Raw genomic sequence first — 24,864 nt, 5'->3', positions numbered from 1 at the left:
TCCTCCCGGACCAGGGCCCAAACCCTGTCCCCTGCATTGGCAGGCGGCTTCCCAACCACTGCGCCGCCAGGGAAGCCCTATATGTAAAATTTAATAACCCATGAACTAGGTACTGTCATCCTTGTATGAATGCAGAAACTGAAATAAAACAACAAAATATAGCATCATAAAGTTTATATACTTTATATTTTTATATAAAGTTTATATGTTTTTCATATGATCTATATTTTCATTTAATCATTAGTGACCATTCATTCATTTAACTAATGATTATATAATATATCAGGAACTTACTAAATGCTCAGGATACAGAAATGACAGAGTGGTTTCTGCTCTCAAGGATCTCATGACCTAGTGGAACAAAAGATAAGTAGCATCAGTGTAGCATTTTTTCATTTATAAACGTATTTCATATGTATTAACTTATTTAGTCCTCACAATATCTCATTTTACAGATAGGGAAATTGAATCTCTGGGACAGATCTTGAACTCAAGCTAGTAAATCATTCGTTATGCCTTAGCTTCCTTTTTATATTTAGATGAGTAGAACCATGTCATAACCAAGTTTATTATTAAAAGTTTTCAAATTAACTTCTTGTGAAGTATAGTTGACTCTAAGGAAATTGAAGACTGTATTAAATAACTTAGGAAACATGTTTTGGTGTTCTGCTCAGACTTAACAGAAAATTTTCTATTTATGGCATATTTTAAGTATAATTTCATCATGTGTGTTTTTTAAAGATGAGAGAATGAAAATTTCCAACCTTTGCACCTTCTTTATTTATTCAGTTACTTAGGATATGTTCTATCTTCAATTTTTACCACAGGCAACTTCAGAGTGGACCTTGGATTACCCCCCCTTTTTTGCATGGTTTGAGTGTGCCCTGTCACATGTTGCCAAATATTTTGATCAAGAGATGCTGAATGTCCGTAATCTGAATTACTGCAGCTCAAGGACCTTACTCTTCCAGAGATTTTCCGTCATCTTTACAGATACACTCTTTGTGTATGCTGTCCATGAGTAAGTCTGAGAATGTCATTTCCTGTGGAAGGTGTTGAGGAAATATTATAGCATTGTTCCTCATTTGGGGCAAACAAAGTTCATATAATAGCAAATGCTAGAACAGTCCAAAATGGTTGTGTTTCAAACTTCACAATGAGTAATTACAGCAAGCAGTCTAGCTGAATCTTGTGGAAGAAAATGGGGGCTAAGGTGGGGTTACAAGTTAGAGGTAGAACAAGAGATTGTGAATGTTGTGAAAAGTAGTCCCAAGTGAGTTCCAGGACCGTTTCTCCTGCCCAAAGTGGCTCTACATGCTTCTCTTTCCTTCCTTGTAGCAGACTACCAGAGGCTACCATGACCTACCCTGTTCTTTGGGATACACATACCTACATACAGCACAGCACACTCATGCATACATACGCATAATGCTAACCACCAATGGAGTTTCCATTGTAGTAAACTCAAGAAATCTTACTGAGTGCTTTCAGTTGTAGTCTCTGGATTCTTTCCTTCATGAAGACTCTTCACTAATTTTAAGTTATGTTTATATTTTTATGTTTCACATATTTTACTTATAAGTTACTTTTAAGTAGGTGAATACACGTACGTAGAATATTGTGCACAGTGACTTCCAAGTAGTGATTTCCCAGTTAATGTTGGTTTCTATTCTGTCCTAAGACTTAAGCCTGCTGGTGTGATTGTGACAGAGCAATAACTGGTGTCCATTCAATGACCTTTGTCATAAATAGATCATTTCTGTTTGTGAGGCCTTCTAGACTGAACTCTTGCCCCATTCAGTAAAGACTCCCTTGGGGATGTTTTAACCCCTGCTCATTTTCGTGGAATAACTGCTGTTTGGCACCCTGACCTTCATTCTCTTTATGACCTGGCAAGAGTTGAAAGGGAAGATGATATGTAAATGTACTCCTTTTAACTCAAAATGTTTAAATTCACACTCTCAGGGAAAGTGTATACAGGCAGAGAGAGGGAGTAGAATTCATTTCCATCTACAATGTAGAGGGAACAGTTAAGTAAATAAAAATCTGGAACAAGGCACTTTGTATAGATTAGTAACTTACTTAATTTTCTCAATTACCCTGTAAGGTTACTATCTCTATTTATGAGGAAACTGAGGCTCCATGAAGGAAAAGCAGGACACCTTTTGCTAACCCCTATTTAATTGCATCTTTTTTTTTTTTTTTTTTTTTTTTTGCGGTACGTGGGCCTCTCACTGCTGTGGCCTCTCCCGCTGCGGAGCACAGGCTCCGGACGCGCAGGCCCAGCGGCCATGGCTCACGGGTCCAGCCGCTCCGCAGCATGTGGGATCTTCCCGGACCGGGGCACGAACCCGTGTCCCCTGCATCGGCAGGCGGACTCAACCACTGCGCCACCAGGGAAGCCCCTTAATTGCATCTTTATTATGTCTTCTTTTGGTTTTAGATTTCTTTGGTTTTAGAATTTGCTGATATTCAAATGAAACACATTTTTTAAAAATCTTTTTATAGAATAATACATCCTTTTCATTGTCAAAATTTTGGAAAACAGAAAGCAATTATACATACACACAAAGTAAAAATGACCCATACTCCTGCACTTACAGCTGTCCCTATCAACATTTTGTTGCATATTATTTCAGCCTCTTTCCTGTATCTGAATTTAATTTTTATAAAATAAAAATGGGATCATACTGTTTTGTCACCTGATATTGTCACTTAATATCTCTACCTTTAAATAACATACATTTTTTCATAGGAGTTTTTTAAATTATTTGGGCAATCAAGAGCTGCAGGTTTGTGGCTCTATTCTTTTTTTTTTTCAATTCCCTCCACCACCCTCTCCCAAACTATCACAGGTCTATTCTTTTTTTAATATATTTTTAAAAAAATTTTATTTATTTTTGGCTGCGTTGGGTCTTTGTTGCTTCACACAGACTTTCTCTAGTTGCTGTGATAGGGGGCTACTCTTCGTTGCGGTGCACAGGCTTCTCATTGCAGTGACTCCTCTTGTCGTGGTACATGGGCTCTAGGCACGCAGGCTTCAGTAGTTGCAGCACGTGGGCCCTAGAGCACGTGGGCTTCAGTAGTTGTGGCGCATAGGCTCAGTAGTTGTGGCACACAGCCTTAGTTGCTCCACGGCATGTGGGATCTTCCTGGACCAGGGGTTGAACCTGTGTCCCCTGCATTGGCAGGCAGATTCTTAACCACTGCACCACCAGGGAAGTCTTCACAGGTCTATTCTTAACTTGGCTGGTATCGTAATATATAATATGGAGTGCTATATCATTCTGGTCTGCATTTTTTAGTTTTAAGGACTAAAATAGTGTGTGCCCTCTCAATTTTCAAAATCCTTACATTTGGGTTTTTGGTGGATGGTTTTATTGTTTGTTTGCTTTATTAAATGAAGACTTTGTTTTCAAAAAAAAGAAAAAATGAAGACTTTTGTTTCAAATCAGCATAGCTGAGAAAGAGACGTGGAACTGGCCCTGAGGCCTTTCTTTCTGCTACCACCTTTTTAAACAGTCAAGAATGGCATGGACACCCCAATCCCTGTGTCTAATCTAATAAACTGACAGGGAAGCAACTAAAATTTTTCCAACCCACTGGAATTTCTTGGGAGAGGTGACACTTAAGGGCACCTTAATTGGAAAATTGTCAGCATCACCAGAACTGGACTCCATCACCTTTCTTTTTCCTCCCTATTAATAATTGGCAACATTAGAGCTGTGTTTTGGGTGCAGTCATATTGAAGGACTACAAGAAATTCTCTTGGAGTCCCTTTCCTCCTTTTTTAAAAAAAACCTCCCATGGTCCTTGAGAAGTAAATTTAATACTCTGAATGAAAGCATCTAGTGTGCACTGAGTACTCCATAAATACTAGCTTCATTTCCTTCATCCTTTCTCTCCTTCATTCCTCCATCTCTTTCTTCCTTTTTTTTTCTTCATATTTAGGTTGATATAAACCTGGGTTTTCTGACTGCTATTCAGCCTCAGTGTCACTTTTTAATCATCATTTTCAAAATAAAATAGTTCCACATTAAAAAAAAAAAAGAATGGCATGGACACTTTATCAGGAATGGCTAATCAAACACATCGGAGTATATCAGAGTGTACTCTGTAGAAGTATTATGATGTTCTAATGAAGATTAAATTTGTTTCTGATTCTTTCCTCATGTTCCAATATAGGTGCTGTAAATGCATTGATGGGAAAAAAGCAGGCAGAGAACTTACAGAGAAGCCAAAGTTCATTCTATCAGTATTACTGCTGTGGAACTTCGGGTTGTTAATTGTAGACCGTATCCTTGACGTTTTATGTACTGTTCCCTTACTTATTTGATATATACTAAGTATAAGATTAATTCTTTCTGTAATGGTGATTCTGAAATGTGAGCTGCTTTTGAAAGTGGATGTGGGGTGGGTTAGTCAGTTCCCCAAACTGTGGTCTCTGCCCAACTTCATCAGACTCTGATTGTCAGAGCACTTTGTCCCTGAAAAGTTAGTGGTGACGTGCAAGAACCAGTTAAACTGCCAGTAAAGCAATATACTGGGACTTGGTAACTGTCTTTAGATTAATCTAATACACATATCTTAAATAGTTTATAACACATTATTCTAAATACCTTTTATAGGAAAGTGTCACAGTGTGTCACAGTATCACAGTGTCCATATGGAAACAGACAGGCCTTCATGCTTTTCTGCCATCTTGGCTTATGACATATTAATAGGCAAAGTTCTTAAATCCAAAGGGTCTGAATGGGGGACTTCCCTGGCAGTCCAGTGGTTAAGACTTCGCCTTCCAATGCAGGGGGTGCGGGTTTGATCTCTGATCGGGGAGCTGAGATCCCACATGCCTTGTGGCCATAAAACCCAAACATAAAACAGAAGCAATATTGTAACAAATTCAACAAAGACTTTAAAAATGGTCCACATCAAAAAAATCTTAAAAGAAAAAGCGGGGTGGGGGGTGGTTCCTGAATGTAACTAAAATCCGAATGATAGAAGCCGAACTTCTACCGTTTTCATAGAGGTAGCCAGGTGTGGAAGAAAACACCGAGACTTCGGTTTAAGTCTGACCTGGTCTTGAACCTCAGTTATGAAATTCAAGTAGTGTTAGGCCATGAGTGGATTAATGCTCTGAGCTCTAACTACCTCACAGGTTCACTGTATGTGTACTGTAAACAATGGAATGCTACATGCAGTGGCCTTCAGTAGCTGTTAGTTCTCTTCCTTTCTTATCCCTGATTCTAAAAAGCAAAACAAAACAAAAAACTCCTTTAGTTGCTGGCTCTTTAAGGTACAGAAAATTTGGGAAAGTTTCCTGGTTTTCTTCTTAAACATAAATTTTAATTTAAAAGTTTGTCCAGGATTTGGCTGTTTATACAAAACACTTTTATGAAAAGTCCAAACTGGTAGTAATATTTTTGTCTTTAATTTACCTATAACGGAAGCATTTGCAATTTTTATACTTAGTCTGTGGGCACAGTTCATTGTGAAATTGGCATCCTCTGTTTTCTTTCCTTGACCTAAGTCCAGATATTCATTTCCAGTACAATGGTTTTTTATCTGGATTAATGCTACTCTCTATTGCACGATTATTTCAGGTAAACACGAAATAGGCTAATTATATTAGTTTGGTTTTTAGCTTGTAAAGGTGATAGGTAAGTTTATTTGACCAACTGTTTTGAGTTGCCAAGTGCTATAGACACTTTTATTGAGTATTTCTCACAAATTCCATCTTCTCTTTTAATAATACTTTTCTCCATTTTACAGATGAGAAAATTATACTCTAAAAACTTGTTAGAGTGTGGCAGGCCTAAAATAAACTTGAGTTTCTATATTTGGTTGGGACCATTTATCCAGGAATGAAATCTTCAGCAGTTTATACTAGTAGTAGTAACTGTGTAGTAACTGTGATGGCGGGGCCTTAACCATCAGCAGCATGTAGCATAGTGTAATGGAAAGTATGGAATTTGGAACCAGAAGACCTGAGTTGAAATCCTAAATAACCCTACTAAGCTGTGTGACTCAGACAGGGGTTTTCAAAAGCACTGGCTGCTTCAGATTGGGTATGTTATATGTAATATATTATTGAGTAAACTTTGTAACTATTCTGTGAAGTTGTTAAATGTTTCCTCCTTTCATAGAGGAGGATAATTCAGATTTCTGGGACACTCCTCTGTACACTGAATCAGAATCTCTGGGACTGGGTTTTAGGAATCTCCAGGGAATTTTGATACACCATCAGGTTTGGGAACCATTAACCCAAGGCAACCATCAACCCTCTCAGCCTCAGTTTTCTCATCCATAAAATAAAATTTACCCTTGATACATTCTGTTTGTAAGATGGGGCTACCTACCTCACAGGGACTTTGGAAAGATCAAATTCAATAATCTATTTTAAAGTTCTTTGGCAACTATAAATGTGTGGATAAGTTTTTTTCTTTTAACCATAAAAAGCCACATTATACGTGGATCATAATTGGTGTTCAATGAATGAATGTTGGATGGTTGTTGAACAAATGAACTAAACTTTAGCTATAGAACCAGCTAGACTTTCTCTGAATCTTAAATAAATAATAAAACCGGTGGAGAGATTTGGAAGCATCCCATTGTTTTTGCCTTATCATTCCTAACGCATCTATTCTAGACCACACCTGATGAGACAGTGAAAGGAGGAACTTGGCCTTTCATGTTCCCTTTGGCAGTGTCTCATTTGATCCTTCCAAACCCCAGGACCCCAGGACCATTATCTCATTTGATCCTTCCAGAATTCCTGTGAGGTAGGTAGAATGTAGACTTCTTTAGTTATAGTCAACTCAGTTTGGAGGTGGTTTTTTTTTTTCCTAAATCAGAATGCCTTTAATTCTCCTAGGAAGTTTGTTAGATCTGGTACTATTGGCACAACACTTGGTGCCTTCAGCCTGATTGTAGTTTATGTTACCTAATATGTAATATAAGATTTAAGTGATTCTTTGTTAGCATAGCTTTATGTGTAATCATTGGTACTCTCATTCCCAGATCCTCTCTGGAAATCAACTCCAGCTATTGTATAACTATTAGAGGGTGAAGGTAATTAACTTTCCTAGGTTCCTTAAGGAGAATTTGTAGTGTGTTGTTATGATGATGTATCTTGTACTTCAGCATCAAACTTAGTACTTAATAAATATTTGTTGAAATAATGAATTTATAAACCGACTAGGCTCAGTATAAAAGCTGGCTGGAATCACTTGCCTCTGTTCTCCTTATATTACATTTAAACCTTTTTATTATAGAAAATTTAAATTATATACAAAAATGGAGAAAATAGTACAGTGATCTAAACACACACACACAGAGGATTATTTTGAAACACATCCCAGACATCATATTTCATTTGTTAAGTATTTCCAAATACAGGCAGACCTCAGAAATATTGTGGGTTCAGTTCCAGACCACCACGATAAAGCAAATGTTGCAATAAAACTAGTCATGTGAATTTTTTGGTTTCCCAGTGTATATAAAAGTTATGTTTACACTATACTGTAGTCTGTTAAGTGTGCAATAGCATTGTCTAAAAAAATGTACATACCTTAATTTAAAAATACTTTATTACTAAAAAATGCTAACCATCATCTGAGCCTTCAGTGAGTTGTAGTAGTAACCTCAAAGATCACTGATCACAGATCACCATAACAAGCATAGTGATAATGAAAAAGTTTGAAATATTGCAAGAATTACCAAAATATAGCACGGAGACAGGAAGTGAGCAAATGCTGTTGGAAAAGTGGCGCCAATAGACTTGCTCAATGCAGGGCTGCCACAAACCTTCAATTTGTAAAACACACAGTATCTGTGAAGCGCGATGAAGCAAATCGCAATAAAACGACATATGCCTGTATATCTTCAAAACCATGTGTTTTTTTCAATATGGTAAAATACATATAAGATAAAACTTAACATCTTAAACCATTTTTTTCTTCCAGTTTTATCGAGATATAATTGACATACAGTTTAAGGTGTACAGCATAATGATTTACTTACATACATCATGAAATGATTATCACAATAAGTTTAGTGAACATCTGTCATCTCATAAAGATACAAAATTAAAGAAATAGAAAAAAATTTTGATGAAAACTCTTAGGATTTGCTCTGTTAACAACTTTCATATGTAACATACAGTAGTGTTATTTATATTTATCATGTTATATATTACATCCCTAGTACTTATTTAGCTTATAGCTGGAAGTTTGTACCTTTTGACTGCCTTCATTCAGTTCTCCCTCCCCCATTCCCACCTTTGGTACCTACAAATCTGATCTCATTTTCTTAGAGTTTGTTTCTGCTAGTTGTTACACAACATGGTGATTCAATATTTCTGTCCATTTCAAAATGATCACCACATAAGTCTAGTTACAATCTGTCACCATACTAAGATATGACAATATAGTTATTGAATTTCCCACACTGTACATTTCATACCCATGACTCACTTATTTTGCAACTGGAAGTTTGTACTTAATCTCTTAGTCTCCCTCACCTATTTCTTTCCTCCCCGCACCCATTTATCTTAAGCATTTTAAAATGTACAGTTCAGTAATGGTAAGTATATTCACACTGTTGTGCAACCAGTCTCCAGTGTTTTTATTTTTTAATAAACTTTATTGTTTTTAATAATTTTAGCTTTACAGGAAAGTTGCAAAGATAATAGAGTTCCTGTACCCCCTCACTCATTTTCCCCTAATGTTACCATCTTATGGTACATTCATCAAGACTAAGAAACCGACCTTGGTACACTCAGATTTCACCAGTTTTTCCACTAACATCCTTTTTCTGTTCCAGAATCCAATCCAGGATACTACATTATTGTGTTTAGTCTACCCTGAATTTTGAATTATTTACCTTTTAAATCTCCTAGAAAAGGCATATGGAAGGAGCATTTCTCTTTGCTGTTCTCCTACATTTCAAGCACATCTACCTCTATGTAGCACCAGCTTACGGTGTATATTTACTGCGATCTTACTGTTTCACTGCAAATAAACCAGGCAAGTTTTAGTGATCATTTTATTTTATTTTTGCTTTATTTTATTTTACCTTGACTTGGTGGCTTGCTTTGTGAGAGAGTTTTATGAGGCACAACGGGTATCTCTCAGCTATTGATCCTATAAACCCTTTACCCATTCTGATTTTTCTCTGCTCTTGCCACATCATAAAGATTGGTGTACTATCATGGGATACTTCTAGTTTTGGCATATTGTATAAGTTACGGCTTTCCATGCTCCTGGTTAACGATAATGTTCCTTTTCTGTAGATGGGTCCATCCGATGGAACAGCTTCAGTTTTCTCCGTCTTATTTCCCTGGGACTAATTGTTTTCCTAGTTTCTGCTCTTTCGTTGGGTCCTTTTCTAGCCTTGGTAAGTCTTTTATTTGTTATAAAGAATACATGTTTGTTGTTATTTAGAAAAAAATAATAAAGCCAGGAATATATAAAATAAGGAAAACTACTCCTTTTTTTACTCCTTCCCACTATGATTCCCCAAAGATAGGATGTTATTCTTTCAGACATTTCTGTGCTTATGCAAATATGTATGTGCATATATTTGAATGTTTAACTATATGCCTCACACAGACACACACACTCACACAGAGTTGCTAATAATTAGTCACAGATTTCCATATTTGCTAATTTGCTTGTTTGCTGTACTTTATTTGTAACCTCAAAATCAGTACTCACGGTGCTTTCACAGTCATTCATTGACAGCAAACATTCTAAAGTGCCTAGAACGTTACAGATGTTCAACAGGTGTTTTTCTTTTTTCGCTTCTTCCCTCATGCTGAATTCAACTAATTAGTTTTCATTTCTGCTAAAATTGGGAAACACTGCATCTCTCATCAAGCCTTCCCTGCCGTCCCCTTCTCTTCAGTAAACTTGGTAAAGCTGCAGTCTGTGTTCTCCTTTGCCCCTTATAAATTCTTCCATTATTATAGTATTGGACTGGTATTCAAAGTACTCTGATGTATCTTGTCCCACTTAACAGATGAGAAGGTTGGACAAAAAAGAGGTTCTGTGAACTGCTCAGGATCACACAACTACTTCCTTGTATAAAAACCGGAACTCAGACCTCATAACTTTCTACACGCTATGCCATAGACAGTACCCTAGTTCTCTTTTTGAATTTAGAAAATACTGATCACTGTTTAATCTCTTTTCAACAGAACCAACTGCCTCAAGTCTTTTCCCGACTCTTCCCTTTCAAGAGGGGCCTCTGCCACGCGTATTGGGCCCCAAACTTCTGGGCTTTGTACAGTGCTTTGGACAAAGTGCTGTCCGTCATCGGTATGGTAGCAAGCCTTCTTACTTTTTTTTTTCTTTGGCCGTGCTGTGCGGCTTGTGGGATCTTTCTTCCCCGACCAGGGATTGAACCTGGCCCCGGCAGTGAAAGCACCGAGTCCTAACCACTGGACCGCCGTGGAATTCCCTAAGCCTTCTTACTTAGACTATGAATTTTGAAAGGACTAGTCACATTGACAAATAGAAAAACCTGTTTTGTGTTTTGAATGTGGCTGAGCTGTTTGTTCTCCAGCCCTGCGTTTCAGCTTTCAGAATGAACAGCAGAGTGGTTCTAGGGGCTGAGACTTCAGTGCAGGAAACAGACTGCACTCCTTATAAAAGCTCTTTGTGGCAGTGAGGTTGTTGCTCCTGTCCTTGGGAAAAAAATAAACTTTTTAGACATTTTTAAAAGGTAATTTTGGGACTTCCCTGGTGGCGCAGTGGTTGAGAGTCCGTCTGCCGATGCACGGGACACAGGTTCGTGCCCGGGTCCGGGAGGATCCCACATGCCGCGGAGCGGCTGGGCCCGTGAGCCATGGCCTCTGAGCCTGTGCGTCCGGAGCCTGTGCTCCGCGACGGGAAAAGGCCACAACAGTGAGAGGCCCGCGTACCGCAAAAAAAAAAAAAGGTAATTTTACCTTAAGCAAAACGTTATTCAGTAGTTATAGCCTTAGTTTTAAACTTAAAAATGTGAAGAAGCAGGAAAGAAGAATGTGTAAGTTGTGACTCTGGGTATTGAACCAATAAGGAAAATGATGGCCATGCATTTTAACATGAGATGAGAAGAAAGGGAAAACTTAGGCTATGCTTTTAAGTTTGAGGTGTGATGCAAAAGAATTTATAACCTTTAGATGGTTCTGAAAATAATTGTGTGGAACAACTCACAGCCTCTCATTTGTGAACACAGCCTAGCTTGATGGAAAATGGCAGGATCAAGAGAAGGATAGGTAAACTTTTCTGTAATGGGACAGACAGTAAATATTTTAGGCCACATAAGATTTTGTTTACAACCTTTGAAAACGTAAAAACCTGTGTGAGAAACAAATGCAACAATAAAGAAGTGCTAGGCTGTCAGTAGCAGGGGCTCTGGAACCAGACAGAACTGGGTTCGATTCTTCCACCTATTAGTTGTGTGACTTAGGCACATTACTCATCTCTCTGTGCCTCAGGGGGGCAAAAAGTAATGGCTACAAAGCCCTTGGCACATGGTAGATGCTTAATGCGTGGTGGCTGCTATTACCGTTTTGGCTGCGTACTTACAGGAAATCATAATTTGGTATTATTGCTCACCCACTGAGTCCGGCCTTGATGTACATGGCGTCTTATAAAGTAAGTTCTTAACATTTCTAAAAGCTTTAAACAACCAGCATGATATGAGGTACAAGGGTCGCTTGCCTTATCTGAGTCAGGAAACTGCTGTACCTCACCGTGTATATCTGTCTCCTCAAGGAGGTCGTGAATGGAAAGTCAGTGGCAGGTTAGGCAACTCTGTTTCAGGCAGATAGTGATCAGCTTTAAGAGAGAATCAGCAGGCTGAAGGAAAAAGGGACAAGGTGAATGAATAGAAAATATTTTGGTAGTCTACACCTTTCCCACATTTCACTAATTTTCAATGGCATTAGACAGGGCCATTCAGGTGCTCAGACTGTCCCTGACTGTTCTGTTAGCTTTTTGGGGGCTGGGACTTGCATCATTATCCTCAGACTTGGTTCATTTAGTAAGTATTTCTTGAACTCCTATGTGCTGGGGATAGAAATAAATTAATTGTCATTCCTGCCTTTAAGGAACCGAGTATAGTAGAGGAAATGAACATACATACAGATACAGTGCAGTGTGGTGAACAGAGACATGTATAACAGACCTTAGCCCACAAGAAAATCAGCTCTATTTCCTGAGTTAGGAGCTTTCTCAGATGAGTAAGTGAATTAGGAGTTAACTTTTAAAAGTGAGTAGGCCATTCTAAGCAAAGGCAGTAGTCTGTGCAAAAGGACACAGGTGTCAGTGGTATGTCGGCTCATTGTGGCCAAGCTGTATTTAACAAGGTGGAGTAGATGAGGCTGGAGATGTGGGAGGGGGCTAGATCATGGAAGACATATGTGCTATGCTTAGGAATGTGGACTTTATCCCATAGGCAAGGAAGGATTCAAAGCTGGCCTGTGACATGGTAGACCTGTATTTTAGAAAGCTCGCTTCATTTTAGAGCTGTTCATGCTGCCCGCCAGCAAGGTTTCTTGTTCCAATACAGACAGCTGCAGTCTAAACTAGAGGCATTTTAGGTAGAATGGTGCAGGACCGAGTTAATGAAATCTTGACCTTGAAACAGTCTTAAGATTTAGTAGATTTATTTTTTTCCTCAAGGAATTGATTGGTAAAATATGGTGTGCCATTAATCAAAACAAAACAAAATAAAATGTCTTTTTACTCTGTAGGTTTAGAACTGAAATTTCTTGACCCCAGCAAGATTCCCAAGGCCTCAATGACAAGTGGTTTAGTTCAGCAGTTCCAACACACAGTCCTTCCCTCAGTGACACCCTTGGCCACCCTTATCTGCACTCTGATTGCCATATTGGTAAGAATTCACACATGGTCCTCATTTCTTGAGTTTTCTCTGCTTTTCTTTTGTGTGGCTGGTTGAATTTTAACTTTCAAGTTTTCCCAACTGTAGGATAAATTCCATGGCTGTAATCCTGCTGCAGATTGAGGCATTTCCTATTCTTAGGGTAACTTTGAACACTGTAAGGAAGGATTACTAGTAAAGCCTCTATGAGAGAGGTTCTCACCAGAAGCTAATAGACCATCTGTTCACCGTCAGATGAGGAAGAAAGAAAAGCCCAGGGGAGGGAACTTGGACCACACCGTGGAGAAAGAGGACAATGTAGTAGGGACATCAGGTTTTTGTTTTCATACATGGCTAACTGATAAAAACTCTAAATTTGTCTGTACTGCATGGATATTTTGTGAAGATGATAATGAATTGAGAGAGTCAATGAATTGAGGCTGTCTGAGCATCAGATAAGAATCTTATATGAATCAGATGCTGTTATAGGCATCATTCATAGCTGTTTTTATTTGTTAGTGATCATGATGCCCTCAATTTCGTGATACAATTTTAGTAAAATTCAGGATAAATAACTTAATCATATCTAATTACACTCAGTTTTAATTTTGGTTTCTAAACAATCAAATCTACTCACAAGACACCTGACCCCACTTAACTACGTGGCAGTACTGGTAGGTAGTTAAGCTCTGTTGGCCTACTTATCCACATGTTCTGAATTTAAAACTTTTTTCCTAAAACTTCAGCCTTGTAAGCTGCATATGGAAGGCCATGGTTTTGTTGTAAATTACACTCCAGCCCACAAAGTTAGGTGTTTGTTTATTAATATGCTAAGATCTAATTTATTATTAGCTCCACAATATCGATGAACTTTTGTAGTTTGACCTAATATGTTCAGTGACTATTAATTAACTAATTATGAAGGTGTAGTTAGGAGTTATACTGGATATCTTAGAACTTAATTATCATTTCATATTAATTTTGATGAATAGAATTAATTTTAATGTGTTCAATATATATTTCCAAATGCCTTTTTTTTTTCCTGAGTAGTTGTTTTTATGTTAAGTTTTGGTGGACTGTTCACAAAGCGAATTATCCCAGTTTGATGGAGAATAGTCTTAAGAGCTACTGTTTTTCAGAGATGATGTAAATTATATTCACCTGAACAATGTTTCAGTAAAGCCTATTTTAAATGATACTGAAGTTTTATCTTTGCCTATTGTTTCTAGCCCTCTATTTTCTGTCTTTGGTTTAAACCTCAAGGGCCCAGAGGCTTTCTCCGATGTCTAATTCTTTGTGCCTTGAGCTCCTTCATGTTTGGGTGGCACGTCCATGAAAAAGCCATACTCCTTGCAGTTCTCCCAATGAGGTAAGCAGATAGCTCAGTCAGTCAACATTTCTGGCATAGTTCACAGTGATCCTATTGTTTTCCATTTGATCTGTCGCTTCTTGACATGTTCAGTGGGATGGGCAAAGGCAAAGACACGTGGGAACAGATTTATACCAGGACAGAATGGGGATGTTTAACTTGGGATCCTGGTACCTGTGAGGGTTCTAAGGTATGCAAAACTGCCTGTATTGTTCCTGCATTTTTTGGTAAGGGGTACCGTAGTGATTAAGTGCCATGATACCAGGCTGTTACTTCTGGCTATTGAATAGCAGCATAGTATGGAAAAAGCATGGACTTTGGTGTCAATCACACCTGTGAAAATAAGGTCCCACAGTTCCTTGTTAAGTGTTGTTAATCAAAGTAAGGATTGAGTCCATTATGGAATAATACCTAACACGTACAGCACTTCAGATTTTTCAGAACTGCTTTTGTTGTTAGTTGGTTTTTTGGGGGCGGGGGTTGTTGTTTTGTTTTGTTTTGCATTCTTTCTTTTGAGCCTCACAACAACCTTTAAGATAATTAGTATAAATGGATATCATCCCCTGTCTTCACATCTGCAGAAACTGGGTCTCAAAGTTTAAGTGACTTATCCAAAGTCACACAGCTAGCAAATAGCAGGGTTAGGACTTAAACCTGAATCTTATCATGCTGAATCTTAAGATCTTTTCACTGTGTCATGCTAAAAAAAAAAAAGAGGCATTTTAAATGCAGTTGTGTCCATTTTATATACAACTGAAACCCAATTAGATAGATGGTAATAGAATTAGCCTTTTTCTTAAGATTTTTCTTAAATCCTGAGAGAAATCATTTAAGCTCTGAAAGGACATTAATCAAATTTGTCAGATCAGTATATGGCTTGTCTGGGTTCATTTAGCAACTTGGAGTTTCCAAATTAAAAAATAGAGAAAAACTTCTAATATCTTTAGTTAGAATTCTTATTAAACACCAGTAGGTATGGGGCATTGTCCAAGAGAAGGACTATAGGGTTGGAAATAAAACTCCAAGTCCTGTTTCTCTAGCTGCCACCACTAGGCAGCTCCCAATCCCACAATATTCCTTTCTTTGAGGAGGCAGTTACTCAGAGAGGCAAGATTCTTTTTTGAATGTTCCGTGACTCAGTGTGATGCATTCTTCTTTGTATTGCTTAAAGTTTCCCACTGAAAAAATTAATATTCTCAACTGAATTGGACTTGTAGCAAAGATCAGTATGTTATTTTATGCATAAGCCAGTTCTAGAAATAATATTAGATGCAGGTTATCCCAGCTATTTGCAAGTATAAGCTTCATTTGATGTTTTAAGGAATTATTATAAGAATTTTTATTTTTAGCCTCTTGTCTGTGGGAAAAGCAGGAGATGCTTCAATTTTTCTGATTCTGACCACGACAGGACATTATTCCCTCTTCCCTCTGCTCTTCACTGCACCAGGTAAATAGCTTCTTTTAAGAGAGATCTATTTAATTGCCGTGGCTTTTCATCAGAGCCTACTGTCTGATCAATACTATCTGATTTAAACAACCTTAAAATCTCTTAGAAAGAGAGAGCTCATCCATTCTTTTAAATAAAACCTCCAACATGTCCCTAATTCTCAGTATCTTTACATGTCACAAAAATGTACAGTTAAGCTCCGAAAGCGTTCCTAGCACTATATAGCTGTGTCATTGTGATTATATTCCCTTAAGTACCATAAACCTTTCTCTTACCAACTTAATTATCATATGTACTTTTTTATTCTTTTAACAGAACTTCCCATTAAAATCTTACTCATGTTACTGTTTACCATCTATAGTATTTCCTCACTGAAGACTCTATTCAGGTAAGCTAAAAAAAGTGCATTTAAAATTATATTTACTCTTGTGAAATGTTTACTCCTAAATGATTGATAAGCCTTTTAAATTTTATTTTTTAAGTTTACATAGTAACATCACAACATTACAAAATATCAGCAGATAGCAGGAGAAATTACCCATATTCCATCACTCTCACATGGCAACATAGGTCATGGCTTTAGTTTGGGGGAATATTTGAGGAGGGACTACCCAGCTTAAATTAAAACTTTATATGAAAACTAAAAAATGGAATGTAAAATATGCATTATGAGTAAAACCACATAAATACAGATGCTTAAAACCAAAAGATATGTAAAAAATTCTTACATATCTTAGAATTATGGGTGGAATTTTTTTCTTTTCTAAACTTAATGTTACCTATATAATTTTTTAAAGCTTGCTTATGGATTATATCTGATTGTGTTCATGAAACCTCAAATGCTTAATTATATGAAAACTCAGTTATAACCATATGACTCAGCAATTCCACTCTTAGGTATATACCCAAAAGAACTGAAAATAGGGACTCAAACAGATACTTGTACCTCAGTGTTCATTGCAGTTTTATTCACAATAGCCAAAAGGTAGAAATAGCCCAAATGTCCATCAACAAATGAATGGATAAACAAAATAGTATATATACATATAATGGAATATTAGTCATCCAGAAAGAGAAATGAAGCTCTGATATATACTACAACATGGATGAACCTTGAAAACCTAGGCTAAGTGTAATAAGCCAGACACAAAAAGGACAAATACTGTATGATTTCATTTATATGAAATATCTAGACTAGGCAAATTCATAGAGACAGAAGGTAAATTAGTAGGTATGGGGACCGGCGAGAGCAATGGTGGTGCTGGATAGGGAGTTATTATTGCTTAATGTTTCCAGAGATTCTTTTTTGGGGTGTTGAAATGTTTTGAAAGTGGATATTGACACAACATTGTCTATATACTTAATACTACTTAATTATATACTTAAAAATGGTTAAAATACCAAATTTTATATTTTTTTACCAAAACAAAAAATTATGCATTGTTTACCATATTCTTATTCCAATATCACACTATCCGGCCCCCTTTCCTCTTCCAAATGCATAGCTAATTCTCTCTCAGCAACTTCAGCTAAGTGACAACATAGATGATGGTTGGGTAAATTTGGATTGTTGAGTTAATGTAATGATATATCTTTATCATTTTTTTAAAATGTGAAATTTTATTCATTCGTTTGACTCTAGCTTTATCTGTACTTCACATCACGACAGTGCAGGTGAGAAGATTTAGCTGAGAAATGTTTGCAAAAGCAGAATGACTCATCTAAAATCAGACTCCTCTCGTTTTTTCTTCAGAAAAGAAAAACCTCTTTTTAATTGGATGGAAACTTTCTACCTCCTTGGCCTGGGGCCTCTGGAAGTCTTCTGTGAATTTGTATTCCCTTTCACCTCTTGGAAGCTGAAGTACCCCTTTATCCCTTTGTTACTGACCTCAGTGTATTGTGCAGTGGGCATCACATATGCTTGGTTCAAACTGTATGTTTCAGTATTGACTGACCCTCCTGTTGGCAAGACAAAGAAGCAATGAATAAAGGAACTGCTTGGATGTATTCCAAGCAATTATTTCATGGGAAATTAATCAGAACTTGAAGAAAGTTGCTGGTGGCATGAGCCATTCATTTCAGTAAATCTGTTTGAGGACCATTCTTCTAAAGTTGGCCTTGCCCAGCTTAGCAACCTGATTGTCACCATGGTGAGAAGCCACTTGTCCTCCATAAGCAGTGAAACACATCTGAAACAAATCTCGCCTTCCCCTATTAAAATTGTCTGAGGTCATTGAGACTGCTTTGCTTGCTCTAGGCAAGGAAGGAGTCTGATCAACAGCATGATTATCTGTGGCCTATGATAACCACTGTCAGGGTATAAAGCATAATTAGAATTATATGCTAAGGGAAATATAAATAAAATACCATTTTGTATTTCTGCACAAAAAATTTTTGGATCATTTCCAGCTCCTACATTTTCCTGTTGGCATGCATACAAGCAAGTGGTGTGCACTGTCCCCATTCTGTACACCTTGTTCCAGGAGATTTTTTTTTTCATTGAAATTATACATTGACAATACTCACAAAGCCAGGGAGAATATTTAATGAACTGTTTGGCCTGTCAGCAGACACTATAAACCACATCTACTCTTACATTAGTTAAGGACATCTTGTACAGTTCATTTATTCTAAAAGCAAGTACTGCAATTTTGATAAGGCTACTCCTTCTCAAACTTTCCTCATGTGAAAAGACTTAAGGGTGTTTTGCAGCCCAGTCTTGTCCTCCCCCCACCTTGAGAGTACTTCATACACTTTATCCAAGACCCCCGTTTGCCTAATACCTGCTGCACATTCAAATTCAACCAACATTTATCTAGCTGACACTAGGAACTTTCACACATTTTATTTACCCATTGTCCCCTAAGAAGATCAGAGAGAGACCAAGGTCAAGAGAATCCTGGGATGCTAATCCAGCTATCCCATCTCTTAAATTCACTCTATTTTCCCAGACTTCTTTTGAGTCTCATTCAAAGTTAAAGATGGGGATTTTTGCCAAAGGGGGAGGGAAGTACGGCCCCTCTAGCCTGTTTTCCTCACCACAGTCCCCCTTGCACCCTATACTCCCGCTGTCCCAACAACTTAGATTTCCCAGTGTGCCATGCTATTTCGTACTTCTGCTTCCTTTCATTTTTGCCACTTCCTTTCTTTCCTCTCTCTACTGACTTTTCTACCCTATCATCTGATTGTCTGAACTTCTTCAAGATTCAACTTCACTGCTACCGTATCTATAAATATAAATGTAATACAGTGTAATGATTAAGAGTAGGGGCCTTGGGACTTCCCTGGTGGTTCAGTGGTTAAGACTCTGTGCTCCCAGTGCAGGGGACCTGGGTTTGATCCCTGGTCAGGGAACTAGATCCCACATGCCACAACTAAGAGTTTGCCTGCTGCAACTAAGATTCCACATGCTGCAACTAAAGATCCCGCATGCCACAAGGAAGATCCCATGTGCCGCAACAAAGACCTAATGCAGCCAAATAAATAAATAAAATAAATATTTAAAAAAAAAAAAGAGTAGGGGCCCTGCGGGAATTCTCTGGCACACACACACAAAAAAGAGTAGGGTCCCTGAAATCACACAGCCTGATTTTATATCTTGCCTCCATGATTTTTTTTTATCTGTAGTCAAGTTATTTAACCATCCGTTGCCTCAATGTCCTCATTTCTAAAATCACAAAAAATTTAGAAACCTGCTTAGCACATATTACATGTTCAATAAATATCATTTAAGGGAATTCCCTGGCAGCCCCGTGGTTATGACTCTGCACTTTCACTGCTGAGGGCCCAGGTTCAATCCCTGGTCAGGGAACTAAGATCCCACAAGCTGCGCAGTGCGGCCAATAAATAAATATCTGATATTTTTACGAGTCCTTTCCCTCTACCTTCTCTCCCCCTCCCCCAGAATTGAGTACCCCACCATGTGCTCCCAGGCCAGGGGTCTACTTCTACTATTAACGGCTGTAATAATTGTTTATCTGTTTTCCTCAGGAGACTTTAACAATTTGACAGCAGAGACCACACTTGTCTTGATAGTCCCAGTTTTTGGCACAGTTGAATGAATGAAAAACACCACACAGGCCATGATTAAAATCTAAATGTTTAGTAGCACCAGCAGTAACACAAGGCACCCAATGTAGTTCCTCATATCTTTGCCAATTGGTATGCAAACAAACAAAAAAAGATGAATTTGGATGCCTCTCAACAAGGCCAAATTTAATTATGCTTTGAAGGTTGTTACTGTCAAAGTGATGTGATGTCAGAACTGGAAGAGCTCATCTGGTGCGGAGGTTTCCAAAATGTTCTGCAGGGCCTTGGAGGTTCTTGAGAGCTGCCTCAGAGGCTCTGGGCCCTGAAGCATCTTCAACCAAAGCAAATATGCTTTGATCTATTATATATTAGGCATCATGTAAGTTTTTGTTTGACTTAGTCTTTAAAGCAATTCAACCCCTTATATTACCAGGAGGGCAATGGCTCCAGAGACTGAGGAAAAGCTTGTTGACGCCAACAAAGACTTCCTCCCTAGTATTCATGTATTTAAACTTTGCAAAAACATGAGTGGTTTTCAACAGTAAATTCCTAGGTTTCAGCAGTTAACTAAATAAATTAAAGTGCCGTTTCAAAATGTGTTGAAATCTAGAATTAAGTCAAGAACAAGCAAAGGTTACTATCAAAATTTAAACAAGATGTATAAGAAACCCATTTTTTACCTGCTTTTAATTTATTTGCAATGTACCCAAATTTAACAAGACGAAGAAAAAGAAAAGTGGGAGGAACTTGGTATTCTTGGTCACCGTATCTTTCCCTGTGTTGAGGGGACAGAGCCAGAACTGGGAGGGAACTATGGAAGATGCACTCTTTCTAGCCCAACACTGTCATAGTTTTCCTTGTTAATGATTTCCACCTAGAAACTATTCTTTGTGGAGGAAGCACTTCAGTGTCAGAGAGAATTGCCCCCTATGTATAGTCCATGCAGCTTGTTTGCAGTTAATGGGAGGAAAAAAATTCTATTAAAATATAACCTTTGAAAAAGATGTTTTACTCAAGTAGTTTGATGAAATTGCTCTTCCAGTATGATCATGGTAAAAAAAAAATTTATTTTGACCCATCTACCCCCTTTTTCGTGCTTCAAAGAAATGGGCTACTGGGACTTCCCTGGTGGTCCAGTGGTAAAGAATCCACCTTCCAGTGCAGGGTACGCAGGTTCAATCCCTGGTCGGGGAACTAAGATCCCACATGCCGTGGGGCAACTAAGCCCGCATGCCACAACTATTGAGCTCATGCGCCTCAACTACCAAGCTCGAGCACCTCAACAAGAGAGCCAGCATGCCGCAAACTACAGAGCCCGTGCACCTGGTGCACCACAACTAGAGAGAAGCCCGTGTGCCGCAACGAAGAGCCCATGCACTGCAACTAAGACCTGATGCAGCCAAAAAAAAAGAAATGGGCTACTGTGCTAATGGCAACTGAATTTAGAACAATTTTATAAACCTCAAAAACCTGAATCAATATAGCCATTAGTTTCTCACAATAAAGTCCCATATTCAGCATCCCCACTTTATAGAAATGTCAATAAATGTACTAAAAAATTCTTTTTCAGTCTCAGGAGTGTTGACTGCAAGAAAAACACACAACATAGGAGTTGTTTTAGTTTTATTCAGGGACCTTACCAAGGACTATAGCCTAGGAAACGGCTTCTCAGTAACTCTGAGAGAACAGCTCTGAAGAGGTAGGGGGAGATTCAACTATATATGTGACTTTTGGGCTAGGGAATACATACAGTCAAGTATACATCTTGGTAAGAGATTACTGCAAGTCACAAAGAACAGATATCTCAGCTTAATGATTTTAGTGCTTTTCTATGTAAAGGAAGATGCAAGAATCAGGGTTCATTAAAATTCTTCCAATTGGAACCAAGATGGCGGAGTAGAAGGACGTGCTCTCACTCCGTCTCGCGAGAACACCAGGATCACCACTAGCTGCTGGACAACCATTGACAGGAGGACACTGGAACTCACCAAAACAGATACCCCACGTCCAAGGACAAAGGAGAAGCCACAGTGAGATGGTACAAGGGGCGCAATCACAGTAAAATCAAGTCCCATAACTGCTGGGTGGGTGACTCATAGACTGGAGAACACTTATAACACAGAAGTTCACCCACTGGAGTGAAGGTTCTACGCCCCACGTCAGGCTTCGCAACCTGGAAGTCTGGCAACGGGAGGAGGAATTCCTAGAGAATCAGACTTTGAAGGCTACTGGGATTTGATTGCAGGACTTCAACAGAACTGGGGGAAACGGAGACTCCACTTTTGGAGGGCACACACAAAGTAGTGTGTGCATCGGGACCCAGGGGAAGGAGCAGTGACCCAGGGGGAGACTGAACCAGACCTACCTGCTAGCATTGGAGGGTCTCCTGGGGTGACGGGGGGTGGCTGTGCTTCATCGTGGGGACAAGGACACTGGCAGCAGAAGTTCTGGTAAGTACTCCTTGGCATGAGCCCTCCCAGAGTCCGCCTTTAGCCCCACCAAAGAGCCCAGGTAGGCTCCAGTATTGGGTTGCCTCAGGCCAACCAACCAACAGGGAGGGAACCCAGCCCCACCCATCAGCAGTCAAGCAGATTGAAGTTTTACTGAGCTCCGCCCACCAGAGCAACAGTCAGCTCCACCCACCACCAGTCCCTCCCATCAGGAAACTTGCACAAGCCTCTTAGACAGCCTCATCCACCAGAGGGCAGACAGCAGAAGCAAGAAGAACTACAATCCTGCAGCCTGTGGAACAAAAACCACATTCACAGAAAGATAGACAAGATGAAAAGGCAGAGGGCTATGTACCAGATGAAGGAACAAGATAAAACCCCAGAAAAACAACTAAATGGAGTGGAGATAGGCAACCTTCCAGAAAAAGAAATCAGAATAATTATAGTGAAGATGATCCAGGATCTCGGAAAAAGAATGGAGGCAAAGATCGAGAAGATGCAAGAAATGTTTAACAAAGACCTAGAAGAATTAAAGAACAAACAAACAGAGATGAACAACACAGTAACTGAAATGAAAAATATACTAGAAAGGGCTTCCCTGGTGGTGCAGTGGTTGAGAGTCCGCCTGCCGATGCAGGGGACACGGGTTCCTGCCCCAGTCTGCGAAGATCCCACATGCCGCGGAGCGGTTGGGCCCGTGAGCCATGGCCGCTGAGCCTGCGCGTCCGGAGCCTGTGCTCTGCAACGGGAGAGGCCACAACAGTGAGAGGCCTGCGTACCGCAAAAAAAAAAAAAAAAAAAAAAGCCTAGAGATAAACCCACACACATATGGTCAACTAATCTATGAGAAAGGAGGCAAGGCTATACAATGGAGAAAAGACAGTCTCTTCAATAAGTGGTGCTGGGAAAACTGGACAGCTACATGTAAAAGAACGAAATTAGAACACTCACTAACACCATACACAAAAATAAACTCAAAATGGATTAGAGACCTGAATGTAAGACTAGACACTATAAAACACTTAGAGGAAAACATAGGAAGAACACTCTTTGACATAAATCACAGCAAGATCTTTTTTGACCCACCTCCTAGAGTAATGGAAATAAAAACAAAAATAAATGGGACCTAATGAAGCTTCAAAGCTTTTGCACAGCAAAGGAAACCATAAACAAGATGAAAAGACAACCCTCAGAATGGGAGAAAATATTTGCAAACGAATCAACAGACAAAGGATTAATCTCCAAAATATATAAACAGCTCATGCAGCTCAATATTAAAAAAACAAACAACCCAATCCAAAAATGGCAGAAGACCTAAATAGACATTTCTCCAAAGAAGACATACAGATGGCCAAGAAGCACATGAAAAGCTGCTCAACATCACTAATTATTAGAGAACTGCAGATCAAAGCTACAGTGAGGTGTCACCTCACACCAGTTAGAATGGGCATCATCAGAAAATCCACAAACAACAAATGCTGGAGAGGGTGTGGAGAAAAGGGAACCCTCTTGCACTTTTGGTGGGAATGTAAATTGATACAGCCACTATGGATAAAAGTATGGAGGTTCCTTAAAGAACTAAAAATAAAATTACCATATGACTCAGCAATCCCTCTACTGGGCATATACCCAGAGAAAACCATAATTCAAAAAGGCACATGCACCCCAATGTTCATTGCAGCACTATTTACAATAGCCAGGTCATGGAAACAACCTAAATGCCCATTGACAGACGAATGGATAAAGAAGATGTGGCACATATATACAATGGAATATCACTCAGCCATAAAAAGGAACGAAATTGGGTCATTTGTTTGACGTGGACGGATCTAGAGACTGTCATACAGAGTGAAGTAAGTCAGAAAGAGAAAAACAAATATTGTATATTAACGCATATATATGGAACCTAGAAAAATGGTACAGATGAACCAGTTTGCAGAGCAGAAATTGAGACACAGTTGTAGAGAACAAACGTATGGACGCCAAGGGGGTAAAGCAGCTGGGGGGTGGGAGTGGTGGTATGATGAATTGATTGGGATTGAAATGTATACAGTGATGTGTATAAAATTGATGACTAATAAGAACCTGCTGTATAAAATATATATATATATATATATATAATTCAAGCCATCCAAAAAAAAAATTCTTCCTAAGATATACATCTAACTATAAGGGAACTGTCTGTCCAAAGCACAGAGCATCCTGTTGTCTTAATTTCCTCTGTCTGAAGCAGAGAGTGTACTGTCCATCAGTGACTGCAGCAGGTTAGTCCTTACAGAACTGGTCAATGAGCAACACTCCCTATTCTTCTTTGTTTAAAGGAGTCAGAAATAAAAACAGTATAGTATATATAGAAACAACTGTGAAAAGGACAGGACCCATAATATACCTATGTACAACATCATGGAATCCTAGAATCCTAGAGACTCTCAGAAGAGCATTCGAGGAGGATTTATTTTTTACAGTTTTCCTGAATGAATAGGTAGCTGATTAGGCAGTGTCGAGGTGTTCAACATCTCATAAAGCAGCCTCTCCTACATGTGCAGCTGTTTCTTAGGGCATTTAATGCTGAATTAATATTTTTCTTCCTCTTACTTTTACCAGTTGGTCTCTGGAACAATACATAATGAGGTTCTATTCCCATTTGTGACAGCCCTTCAAGTGATACACAAAGGGGAAGTCCCACATTGTGGTCCTTTCTG

The 24,864-nt window shown here is 38.7% G+C and overlaps 1 protein-coding gene and 1 long non-coding RNA gene across 3 annotated transcripts in view; one reads left to right on the top strand and one right to left on the bottom strand.

Annotated features, from left to right (window-relative positions):
- The window catches only part of ALG8 (ALG8 alpha-1,3-glucosyltransferase), a 28,634-nt gene extending 10,560 nt beyond the window's left edge, over positions 1-18,074 (top strand). The window contains exons 3-13 of the mRNA XM_027083502.1: positions 828-1,021; positions 4,186-4,295; positions 5,533-5,600; positions 8,897-9,023; positions 9,290-9,393; positions 10,196-10,316; positions 12,740-12,879; positions 14,097-14,236; positions 15,586-15,683; positions 15,999-16,071; positions 17,437-18,074. Coding sequence (XP_026939303.1) covers positions 828-1,021; positions 4,186-4,295; positions 5,533-5,600; positions 8,897-9,023; positions 9,290-9,393; positions 10,196-10,316; positions 12,740-12,879; positions 14,097-14,236; positions 15,586-15,683; positions 15,999-16,071; positions 17,437-17,668 — 1,407 coding nt within the window. The 3' untranslated portion in view covers positions 17,669-18,074. The remainder of the gene's footprint in view (positions 1-827; positions 1,022-4,185; positions 4,296-5,532; positions 5,601-8,896; positions 9,024-9,289; positions 9,394-10,195; positions 10,317-12,739; positions 12,880-14,096; positions 14,237-15,585; positions 15,684-15,998; positions 16,072-17,436) is intronic.
- Positions 1-22,220, bottom strand: LOC113607815 (uncharacterized). Of its 2 annotated transcripts, none has more exons than XR_003428089.1 (3): positions 22,078-22,220; positions 295-351; positions 1-138 (listed from the first exon to the last, which is right to left on the bottom strand). It is a non-coding gene; the product is annotated as an uncharacterized LOC113607815 (long non-coding RNA). The 2 variants fall into 2 exon arrangements; XR_003428088.1 differs by lacking the exon at positions 22,078-22,220 and adding an exon at positions 17,572-17,645.
- Between the last annotated feature and the right edge of the window lie 2,644 nt (positions 22,221-24,864).

Source organism: Aethalodelphis obliquidens, unplaced genomic scaffold (assembly GCF_003676395.1).
Source record: "Aethalodelphis obliquidens isolate GAN/ISIS:26980383/991018 unplaced genomic scaffold, ASM367639v1 scaffold50, whole genome shotgun sequence".
In the NCBI taxonomy this organism is placed as follows: Eukaryota; Metazoa; Chordata; class Mammalia; order Artiodactyla; family Delphinidae; genus Aethalodelphis; species Aethalodelphis obliquidens.
Note: the sequence above shows the minus strand (reverse complement) of the source record. Positions and strands in the feature narration are given on the sequence as shown.